The sequence below is a fragment of the Lithobates pipiens genome, unplaced genomic scaffold, assembly GCF_037356315.1.
Source record: "Lithobates pipiens isolate NorthernLeopardFrog02 unplaced genomic scaffold, aLitPip1_a1.2 Scaffold_18, whole genome shotgun sequence".
NCBI lineage: Eukaryota > Metazoa > Chordata > Amphibia > Anura > Ranidae > Lithobates > Lithobates pipiens.
This window is the reverse complement of record NW_027507758.1, coordinates 32,974,846-32,986,779: the sequence shown is the minus strand read 5'-3', so window position 1 is coordinate 32,986,779 and position 11,934 is coordinate 32,974,846. Positions and strand designations below refer to the sequence as shown.

General features: G+C 43.5%; 1 protein-coding gene and 1 long non-coding RNA gene across 2 annotated transcripts; one reads left to right on the top strand and one right to left on the bottom strand.

The window, feature by feature from the left end:
• The first annotated feature begins 220 nt into the window (after positions 1 to 220).
• Positions 221 to 1,639, top strand: LOC143990036 (uncharacterized). Its single transcript, XM_077490267.1, has 2 exons — positions 221 to 809; positions 1,166 to 1,639. The coding sequence occupies exons 1-2, from the start codon at positions 246 to 248 to the stop codon at positions 1,541 to 1,543; spliced, it is 942 nt and encodes a 313-aa protein (XP_077346393.1). The 5' UTR covers positions 221 to 245; the 3' UTR covers positions 1,544 to 1,639.
• Positions 1,640 to 8,463: 6,824 nt separating this feature from the next.
• Positions 8,464 to 10,990, bottom strand: LOC143990035 (uncharacterized). The gene is made up of 3 exons (XR_013277119.1): positions 10,878 to 10,990; positions 10,341 to 10,421; positions 8,464 to 8,617 (listed from the first exon to the last, which is right to left on the bottom strand). It is a non-coding gene; the product is annotated as an uncharacterized LOC143990035 (long non-coding RNA).
• Between the last annotated feature and the right edge of the window lie 944 nt (positions 10,991 to 11,934).

The following is an 11,934-nucleotide window of genomic DNA, read 5'->3' as shown; positions in this document are numbered from 1 at the left end:
CGAATTCCCGACCACCTATCAGGCTGACCTCTTCTATAGAGACATTTTCCTGATAAAATTATAATTTTTGGGGAAACGCATAAACCATAAAGGACAAAGTCCTAAACTGATAAGTAGTGCATAAGTGACAGGCTGTCTAATGTAGCTGAAAGGTGATACTAGTGTGTTATATCAACTAATGAGTTCTTTCTTCTTCTATTCCACAGTGTGGTTTCATAATTGGCTGCCAATGCGCCTTTAGAAACATGCAAAGAAAAGAGGACAAGAGGACAAGCCAGGAAAGAGAAGAGTGGCTGAAAATGGAAGAGGACGAATGGGTCCTTAAGGAACAGGCCGGAGAGGTGGAATTTAAGGCCATGAAAGAGACCAACATTAAATGTATGGAATTCCAGCCATGTGAGCTGGAAGACCTGAAGATTCAATGGCACTATGAGGTCGCCGATGAAGAGGAGGTAAAGCAAACACATGTGTGGCATGTGAAAAACATCTGGGAGCCTGCAAAACAAAGGAAAAAGACCAAAGTAAACCAGACAGAAGAAGAAGAGAAAGACAACAGTGAAGAGGCCGAGCAGAAAGAGGAAGAGAAAGACAACAGCGAAGAGGCTGAGCAGAAAGAGGAAGAGAAAGACAACAGCGAAGAGGCCGAGCAGAAAGAGGAAGAGAAAGACAACAGCGAAGAGGCCGAGCAGAAAGAGGAAGAGAAAGACAACAGTGAAGAGGCCGAGCAGACATGTTGTCAGTGCCATTGTATACACCCATGCGCACTTCTGGGTTGTTTTGTAGGACCTTTGTGGAGGTTCATGAAAAAAGTAAGTACCCTTTAAAATTAAACTTCTGGGGGGGGGGGGGGGTCAGTCACAACTTCCCTCAGGGCCCATAGTAATATCCTCCCTTTGGCATTTATACTCCTAAAAGTACTAAACTCATGACACTGGCTGAACATATAAAAAGGGTTTGTATATTGTAGACCAAATGATTCCCAGCCACCTATCAAGCCGACCTCTTCTATGGAGGATACTAGCTTATAAAAACTGCCATTTTTGGGGAAACATATATATCATAAATGAATGTCAAGTAGTGCAGAAGTGACAGACTGTCTGTGATGTAGCTGAATGGTGATACTTGTGTGTTATATAATCTAATCAATTTCTTTTCTTTTCCACAGCGCCCTTGCTCATGTTTCTGTGGCGGCAGATGGGAAGACAAGCAGGAAGATCTGTTCTGGTTTAAATTGACAAGGGAAGAGAGAGCAAGGCGGTTAAGAAGAGCTAAGGAGAGAGACATAACCGCATTCAGGGAGGAGTGGGCTAAGATTATCAAGGATAGAGAGAAGGGAGAAGAGGAAAGGATGAGAGAAAAAAGGGTAACAGAGGAGGAGAAAAAACGGGAGCAGCGGGTGAGAACAAAGAGGGAGAGGGAGAGACAGATGCCAACAGAAGAGAGGAGGAGAGAAATAAGGATACGAGAAGAGGAGAAGGTCAGGGAGGAGAGAGTCAGAGCAAAGAGGGCGAGAGAACAGAGAGCAAAAGAAGACCGGGCGTGAGAGAAGCAAAATGAGGAAAGGAAGAGGGAATAAAGAGAATGGGAAGAAGGGAGGAGAGAATGAGAGCAAAGAGGGACTGGCTGGAGAAGATAGAACATAAAAGGGAGGGTTGAGCGGGGGGGGGTGAGAGAGAATGAAAGGGGGGGTGAAGTGAGAAGGAGTGAGAGAGAAAGAGGGGTTTGAGAGAGAAGGGGGGTGAGAGGGAAGAGTGGAGTGAGAGAGAAAGAAGGGGGTGATAGAGAGAGGCGTTGAGGGGTGGGGTAAGAGATGGAGAGAGAGAGGGAGTGGGAAAGGGAGGTGAGAGAGGGGTTGAGGAGTGGGGTGAGAGAGGTAGTGAGAGTGAGGGGGGTGAGAGAGAGAGGGGGTGAAAGAGAGAGGGAGTGTAAAAGGGGTTTAGAGAGAGAGGGGGGTTAGAGAGAGGGGGTGAGAAAGGGGGATAGAGAGAAAGGGGGGTCCGACAGGGGGGCCTCACCTTTGGAAGCCTTGTGCCAACAGATCTCCGCCCTTACCCAGGCAGTCCAGGGCCTGCAAGACGGTTATCACCAACTTGAGCAGAGAGTGGAGTCATTCACCACTACAGGTTAAAAAAAAGAGCATATATGCCGAAGCATGGGGGGGTGGGTGGAGGGCGATTTGCCCCTAACATTAGGGGCTGATTGCCCCTAACATTAGGGGCTGATTGCCCCCATGATTCGGCATATATTTTTTACTCTTTTTTTTGGCACAGATTGTTTTATTGAGTTAATGTTTTGACTCCAGCGCTGTAGGTGATTTCACCACCACAGGTTTAAAAAAAAAAAGAGCATATATGCCAAAGCATGGGGGGGGGGGGGGGTGGTGGGCGATTTTCCCCTAACATTAGGGGCTGATTGCCCCTAACATTAGGGGCTGATTGCCCCCATGCTTCGGCATACATTTTTTACTCTTTTTTTTTGGCACAGATTGTTTTATTGAGTTAATGTTTTGACTCCAGCGCTGTAGGTGATTTCACCACTACAGGTTAAAAAAAAAGAGCATATATGCCGAAGCATGGGGGGGTGGGTGGTGGGCGATTTGCCCCTAACATTAGGGGCTGATTGCCCCCATGATTCGGCATATATTTTTTACTCTTTCTTTTGGCCCAGATTGTTTTATTGAGTTAATGTTTTGACTCCAGCGCTGTAGGTGATTTCACCACCACAGGTTAAAAAAAAAAAGAGCATATATGCCGAAGCATGGGGGCGGGGGGGTGGTGGGCAATTTGCCCCTAACATTTGGGGCAGATTGCATCCATGCTTTGGCATATATTTTTTACTCTTTCTTTTTCGTTTTATTGAGTTAATGTTTTATTGTTACCATTGTTTGCTTTTCAGGTAGGCTATTCAGCTGAATCACTGATTTATTTATCTTGACATCAACATAGTTTGATATTGATCTGCGCCAATGCAGGGATCAGTGGTTGCACATCACAACAGTGATCGCGCATGCGCGATGCTGCGGCAGTAACCAGGCAATGGAGACGCTGTAGTGCCGGGGGGCCACCAATGCCGTGGAGACGCATGACGTTGGCGAACCCTGGCCCGACACAGATCGGCGCCTGTGTGGGGGTAAATGTTTGCAGGTCAGCTCAGATTACAGCAGTCATCGCCGGTCACCCATGCGTGATGCACCCGCGGTGACCAAGTAACGGGGTGCTGCAGTGCCGCTGGCCACACCCATCTAGGCTGATAAAGTAAAGATAAAATTTATAAAAATAAATATAAAAATAATACTAATAATAAATATAAAAATAGAAATAAAGAAAAAGGGGGGGAGGAAAAAAGGGAGAAAAAAGGGCAAAAGGAAAAGAAGAAAGAGAAAAGGAAAAAAAGAGGAAAAGAAAGTGAGGAGGCAGAGAATTGGGGGGGGAAGGGGGGTAAAGAGAAGGGAGGGTGGGAAAGGGGAGGAAGCTTAGAACCTGGCTGCAGAGATGGGGTTGTACGGCCAGCGATCGGAGCAAACTATCTGCACACCATCATCTGTAGGAATGTATGGGTGTCCAGTGTGCTCTTGTTCCTTTAACAACATGCTGACCGGGCCATAGCTGAAAGACGGCTACAGCGCGGTCGGCTTATTCAGGATGGACGTCCATGGTCAAAATGACGGAGTGATCACTTGTAAACAAGCCGGCGTAACGTCATAACGATCGGTACAGTGAGAGGGGAAAGGGGGAGAGGTGGCAGCAGGGCTGTGGGCTGGATGTGAAGTGCCCACAGCGCTGCTCAGTGCCAATAATCTTCAGTACTCTGCCCATTCTGTGCAATACTCTGCCAATACTCTGCAACACTGTGCAATACTCTGCCAATACTCGCCAATACTCGCCAATACTCTGCCAATACTCTGCAATAAATTTTTTTTTTTTTTACAGAATTTTCAGTCTTTTTTGATTAACCACTTAAGGACTGCCTCACGCCGATATACGTCGGCAGAATGGCACGGCTGGGCATAATCACGTACTGGTACGTGATTCTTTAAGTGCCCAGCCGTGGGTCGGGAGCGCGCCGCTGGTCCCGTGCTCCGTGACCATGGCCACGGGACCAGCGGACCCGATTGCCGCTGGTGTCCCGCGATCGCGTCACAGAGCTGAAGAACAAGGCGAGGTCTGTGTAAACAAACCTCTCCCCGTGCTTCCCTGTGTGGCTGTCACCGATCGTCTCTTACCTTTTATAGGGAATGACGATCAGTGATGTCACATACCAGGCCACGCCCCCTACAATAAAAAAAACACATACTACACTGCCCCCTAGTGGTTAACTCCTTCACTGCCAGTGTAATTTACACAGGAATCAATGCATTTAAATAGCATTGATTGCTGTATAAATGACAATGGTCCCAAAAATGTCCTCTGTGTCCGCCATAATGTCGCACTCACAATAAAAATCACCACCATTACTAGTAAAAAAAAATATTAATAAAATTGCTATAAAAATATCGCCTATTTTGTAAACGCTATAACTTTTGCGCAAACCAGTAAATAATCACTAATTGCGATTTTTTAAATTTTTTTTTTACCAAAAATATGTAGAATACGTATCGGCCTAAACTGAGGAAAAAAATGTTTTTTTTATATATTTTTTTGGGGATATTTATTATAGCAAAAAGTAAAAAATATTGCATTTTTTTCAAAATTGTCGCTCTTCTTTTGTTTATACAGCAAAAAATAAAAACTGCAGAGGTGATCAAATACCACCAAAAGAAAGCTCTATTTGTGGGGAAAAAAGGGACGCCAAATTTGTTTGGGAGCTACGTCGCAAGACCGTGCAGTTGTCGGTGCCGAATTGCAAAAAGGGGCCTGGTCCTTTGGCTGCAAATTAGTCCGGGGTTTAAGTGGTTAATAGCGCAACAAATAAAAAAAAAACAGCGGTGATTAAATACCACCAAAAGAAAGCTCTCTTTGTGTGAAAAAAAGGACAAACATTTCATATGGGTACAGTGTTGCATGACTGAGTAATTGTCATTCAAAGTGTGAGAGCACCGAAAGCTAAAAATTGGTCTGGTTAGGAAGGGGCAGCTTCCTGATGACGCAACAAACCTTGCGAAATGCGTAGAGCTGGGATCTCCGTTTACTATTTCCGTTGTACGAGGGAGAAGTCCGGAACGCACTAGATTACCGTGGAACGCAGAGGGAACCGGGAGTATAGGGACAGATTTTAACCCATATCCCCACATACACGGCTGGACATGCTTGGTGCCGGCTTAGGCACAAGCACATGTGAGTGTAAATCTTGTCATTTTAAAACTTTTTAATAAACTTGTTTGATATACTGCACTATGATGGTCTCTTATTTATTTTTGTGAGAAAAATTAGCACGAGAGGTTTCTATTTCCTGTTTGGAGAGGCAGTTGGTGGAACCCCTAAAAGGAGTGTTTATCCTAAATGAACTAAAGGCGCATACACAGATTTGATCTGGTGAGTGGCCATTTCAACTGGTGGTGGTGAATACAAGAAGCACTTTATATATAAGAAGCACCTTAATTTAGGAGGAGTTGATCAGCATTGGAGTGATCGCTCACTTGGGATATTCATAGTACCCTGTGATTAATTTCTTTGATTGTTTTGACCTATAATATAATTCTTTGTCGTTTGAGGAGTTGTATTGCACTTTAATTATTTGACACCACAGCAGGGGTGGCAAATCTCCCCCACACGGGGTTAAGTGGGTAGATCTGCAGTGGTGCCAATGTTTTGTATATGTTTGACTTATATTGGTATATAGTACTTTTGTAAGATTTAATAACATTTTTTAGGGAGGTTTTTTTATATATGCACGGCACTTTGTGGGGTTTGTAAAATAACGTAAAACAGTGTGAAATTGAAATAGCGCAACTCACGTTTGATACATATGTTGAAATTAAAATTGTTCACAGAGTGACATTTTTATACCAGGTTGCAGCAAACTAACAGAGATTGGAATTTCCTTTTTGCGCCGGTAGTTCATTGTTTTTTATGGTTAGGTAGGGGGTTGAAGTGCCCAGTGGTCAAGTGGTTAAGGGGGCTTGGGCAGCCTCCAGGCTCACCTGTCCCACATCTATCCATTCCATGCATGTGGTTCCACTGTGGAGACACTTATGAATTTGTAGTGTTAGGACTGCAAGCAGCACAGGGTGCCGTGACCAGGCCTTGCAGCTTTCACATGCGTTTTCAAATGTGTGCTAACTAAACCCCTGTTTTTAACAGACGGTTAGACAGGTTCATTTGGTTGGTCAGCAGACTGATTGGCGAGTTGAGCTATGGAATCGTTTTTGTCTTGCATTTATATGTCCTCCATGTGCTCCTTACTGTGAAGACCAGTTATGAGTGTGGCCAGTTTTTTGTTACTGTTTGTGTATATCAGGGCCGTCTTTAATATAGATTGGACCCTGGGCAAAATTTTTCTTCGGGCCCCCCCAAGCAATTTCCCGCTCCACCTACTCTGAGACATACAATAAATAGCAGCTTGACTTAAAATCAGTTTTCCGTATCAGATCAGGCAGCAATTGCGATTGGTTGCCAGCAGTTACAGCATATCATTACTGCTCACTGATTAGTTGCTAGAGGTCCTAGCTCATCACCTCCTCACAGCAGGGGAGCATGATATACATAGGAATGCCGCCTATATTTACATATCAATGCCACCAGCCTCTATTTACTCTTGTTCCCTGCTATTTACATGGGCATGCCGGTTATTTACATGTAAACACAGGGTCTACAGGTGAGTCATCTGCACACAACAAAAGGGCAGAGCTGGGCAGCATTAGTATCAGCACTTCACACTGAGATATTGGGACACAGCACAGGAAGAAAACTTCAAGGGACAAGGTCATTTAAACCTGTATAGTTGGCAAGTATGTGGCAGCTGTTTTGGACCCCACAACAATGACAGGGCCCAGGGAAGCTGCCCCTTTTGCCCTGCCTTAGAGACGGCCCTGGTGTATATATGGTCCAGGGACACACTGGGCACCTTTGCTGCCATTGTGCTCTCGCTGGGTGTCCAGTATGCTCTTGTTCCTTTAAAGGGACTTGTGCAGTTATTACACAGGGTGCAAACTCTCACTAGAGTGAGAGAGAGAGCTGTGCATGATTTCATAAGCCTAGGCTAATAACCAGACAAGAAACAGAAAGTAGACTGTATAAGGTATTTACTGACAAAAAAAAGTTTTACTATCCAAAAACAACAAGGGCAGAAGATTTAATAGATGGAAAGTTGAACAAATGACTGAAGTTCTGCTTTAAGTGGATAGCAATCTTCAGGAGTATTCTATTGATAAAGCCTTGACAAGGCTCTGTGGCTTACGCATGCATTCGCAAATGTGTGCAGACTAAACCCCTGCTTTTAACGCATACTGTTAGACAGGTTATTTGGTCATCTGTGGGCTGGTGTTAAGTTAAAGGGGTTGTAAAGGTAAATGTTTTTTCACCTTAATGCATTCTATGCATTAAGGTGAAAAAACATCTGACACTGCCGGCGCCCCCAGCCCCCCCGTTTTACTTAACTCACCCCTGGAAAGCCCCACGCTCGTCCCCCGATGTCCTTTCCACCGTTCAGCCTGGCCGCTGATTGGCTGGAGTGGATGGATGGAAAGCAGCGTAGCCATTGGCTCGTGCTGCTGTCAATCACATCCACTGACGCGGAGCGCCGGGGCGGGGCCGTGTGATACAGCGAGCGGCTATAGCCGCCGGCTGTATCACGGGAGCGCGCCCGCAGATGCTTCTCACCATGCGAGGGAGCTCGCATGAACGTGAGAAGCATCTGAGGGAGGAAGCAGAGACAGCCGCCGAGGGACCCGAGAAGTGCAGGTTCGGGGCCACTCTGTGCAAAACGATCTGCACAGTGGAGGTAAGTATAACATGTTTGTTATTTAAAAAAAAAAAAAATTCACTTTACAACCTCTTTAAGCTTTGTTTTTCCCTTGAATTTATCCTTGGCCTTGTTTGTACGTATTCTATAGATGTGACTGCACTGTCAGCAAATCTTATGTCTCTTAGGCCCCCCGTTCACACTGGTGTGACATCAGGTGCAACATGCAATTTACAAATCGCACCGGATGTCGCATCTAATGTCTTTCTATTGCATTGTCAATACGTGCGATTTCAAGTAGCGCAATTTGAAAAAAATAGTTTTGGCACTATGTTTCAGGATTTCAGGTGCGACTTACATTACATGAAATCGTACGGATGTCAGGAAGCTGTAGATAAAATTGCACTGTACTGCGGCGTGATTTCAAAGCCGCATTCAGTGTGAACGGGGGTTTAACATCCATTTTTTTTGTGTGTCAAGTGGTGGTTGCTCTGAGTATGTCAATAAACACAGCAGCTTAATTAAAGGAAAAACCTCAAATGTGGGATTTTTTTAAGGCAATTATTCAAAAAATATATAAAAAGTAATATTTGAAAAGAAAAATATTCAATTTATTGATAACATATAAACACTGAAACTGACACAATTATATAAACATAAAAATGACAGATGTGGTAAAATTTCACTACATAAATGAGAGTCATCCATGAGTGGGTGTTCAACGCGTTTCCATAGTTATAAATAACAGCAATCTTCATCAGGGACAATTTTGCCACTTCTGGAATATGAAAGTGCAAAATAAGTTCATAGAATATATACAATTTATCACAAACAATGAATTCACATTATAGTAAAGAATATATACTGTAAGCCCCCGTACACAAGGTCGGACATTCCGACCACAAAATCCGTCTGCAAAGTTGTCCGAAAATCCGATCGTTGGGAACGCGGTGACGTTCGTTGCGTATGACAGGACTACGTAGAGGCTAGTAGCCAATAGCTTTGGTCTCCTAATTTAATCTGAGCATGCGTGGCAATTCTCTACAAACGATCGGAAAAAGTCAGATCGGATTTTTGTCGGAAAATTTTAGATCCTGCTGTCAAATTTTTTCCGTCTGAATTTCCGATGGGAAAAGTCAGATAGAGCCCACACACGATCAGATTTTCCGACAATATGATCCGTCCGATTATAGAGTTTTTCCATCGGGATTTCCGACCGTGTGTGCAGGGCATTAGACAAAAAAACAAACAAACTAAAAAAATGTCAAGAAACTTACATGTTACAAAATACAGAAAAGCAAAATGCAACTCTATCGATGCTGACAAAAGTCCATAAGCCTATTACAGCCCACCAACATGCAAAGGAGTCCAAGATTGTGTGTGGGAGCCCCCTTATTAAAGGCTCCCAGATTCCGATAAGCCCCCTGCCCGCAGACCCCGACAACGCCAGGGTTGTCGGGAAGAGGCCCTTGTCCTCATCAACATGGGGACAAGGTGCTTTGGGGTGGGGGGGCCGCAGGGCCCCCCTTTCCCCAAAGCACTCCCCCACGTTGAGGGCACGCGGCCTGGTACGGCTCAGGCTCGCTCATCCCCACCCCCTTTCCTGGCTGCATGCACAGATAAGGGTCTGATATGGACCTGGGGGGGACCTCCACGTTGTTTTTTCAGCGTAGGGCTTCCCCTTTAAGTCCATACCAGGTGACAGGGCCAGCGACGTGTCAATTTCGCTGCCGAAGGCAGCGACATTGACTTCCTTCGCTAGTCCCTTTTACCTGGAGACGCACTCAAAATGAACGGACTTTTCTCTGTGCGGGAAAGTCCATTCATTTCAATATGGCCGTATTGTCTGCCGGACTGCGGAGCGGAGTGGTAGCATTTGGGTATCTGAACCAACGCATTTCGCGTTGTAACAGGGTTTTGTTCCAATCCCCCCCCTCTGAATGGAATATGAACTTGGTCTAGAACTGTGAAGTTTACACGTGGCATACTATATCCATGTTTCTTAGCCATGTGTCTACCTAAAGGAAGATGCATAGGAAGATAGGAAGTTACAAATTTGCATAGCAGCTTTGTGTGTCAGAAGTGGGATGAGATCTGGAAAATAAATGTATATTGCATAAAGTATCCCTGTGTGTTCTCATTACTGACCTCTCATAATAATGTGCAAGATGGATTACATGAAGACGCACGTTCAGTGCCAGGTGTGCTTAGGGTTATAAAAACAGAAGGATGACGTGTCTCCCTAAACAATGAAATAGTAATATGCACTCTGTCTATGTCATATAATGCAAATCCACATCTCTGTTTTAACTGTAGCTCAACTGGCCTCCACCAGATGGCGACAGACAGCAGGAGAAAAAATTATTCTGTATCTGATATAGGAACCTATCGTATGGTCTTTGTATTCCTGACTGCATTTTATATTTGAAAACATAAACATCTTTTCTAGAGAACACAAGTATACACATGCATTGTATAATGAAAAGAACATAGAAACATACTTATAGGTAAGAGTGGATGATCGTAAGCAAGAGATGACATGACATGAATTTTAAGGAAGTTTTTGCGAAAGTCTGGACTTCCTGAAGAAAGAAGGAAAGAGCAATATAAGTGCAAAAACCTAAATAGGAGGGTTGGGAAGTTGGAAAAAATAATAAAATAATATCAAAGTCATTAACATAGATAATAATAAAAACTTATATTAAAAGTAGGGCTGTTACTGATTAACATTTTCGTGTTCGATTAATTCGGTTTTTTTAAATCGATTAATCAACTACTTTTGATTCATTATAACGCACATACAGATCCAACTACTTTTAGCTGATCTCCTTGCATTGCAACTCTGCATTAGTCAGTGGTAAATATGGTATACACTATATACAATCACCCAACACTAGATCATTTCCACAATCCATGACTTAACTTCACAGTTCACATAAATAAGTTTTAAATTCAAACTACAGCACTGACGTAAGTCATTTTTTTTCCCACAGTAGCGTGACAATCCCTTCACCTCCAGTCTAACTAATCACTCTCACCTTATGGCATGGACCCCTGTGCAAACAGGTGGTTATGCAAGCAGGTATCAAAAGTGTTAACACGGACCATAAACTTCTCTGTCGTCTCCTTAGATCTCAGCAAGGACGCCAGGTCATGGGTAGAAAGAAAAGATCTAAGCGCTCACCGCTTAAAGAGGAAGTAAACCCTGATTGGTTGTTACAAACTTGCTACACATTTGATTATACAATCACCTTTAGCTCTACTAAACAAGTATGTAGTGTAAATGCCTGCCTGACTGGATGCCTATTGATTGGACAGTGTAGGTAGGTCCTCTTACTGCATCGTTTTGGTAAATCTAAAACTGATTGTACAAAGATTTTAATGTGGAATAAGTATTTGAAAATTCTGGCCTCCACCCAGAAACATCAAGAGAGAATGCGAGCAGGGGGACTATTGCGGTGCACATTAAACGTTTATATAAAATGAAAAAATGAAAAAGGGGAAAATATATAACAAAAGGTTTTATCGTTTATTTAAATATAAAAACATTTTGCAATGCAACATATCAATAACTCATGGGGAAGGTGTAGTATTTCGACTAGTTTCGCTTTTCAGCTTCTTCAGGAAATACATGCATCTAGAGATATATACATAAATCACAGTTAGATCAATAAAAGCTGTATGAAGTAACCTTCAGTAACGACATAGAAAAAATGGAGAAAAAAACAACTGTACAATACATATCAAAATTTAGCAGAGTCTTACCCAAACGCCTTAGCCTCAGGGTAGCTCAGACATACCGGGGAAGCCTCCCCTGGTAACTGGGAGGGGTATTGACCCCGACACAAGCCGATATCTAAATGTATGGAGACATTGGTATTGAGCTCACTAATTTAAACATTACAACCCCAAAACCCTTCACAAGTGGTGACCCTGTGTGAGATACAGGTGTGTTATCACAGTTGGACGATTGTGAAAGATATTCATAAACGGTGATAGTGACCATACATAAAAATACCCAGTGAGAATAAAAACACTGAGTGAGAGATATTGGATAAGTGAAGACGGGACAAGAAATAAAAAAGGAAACAAAGT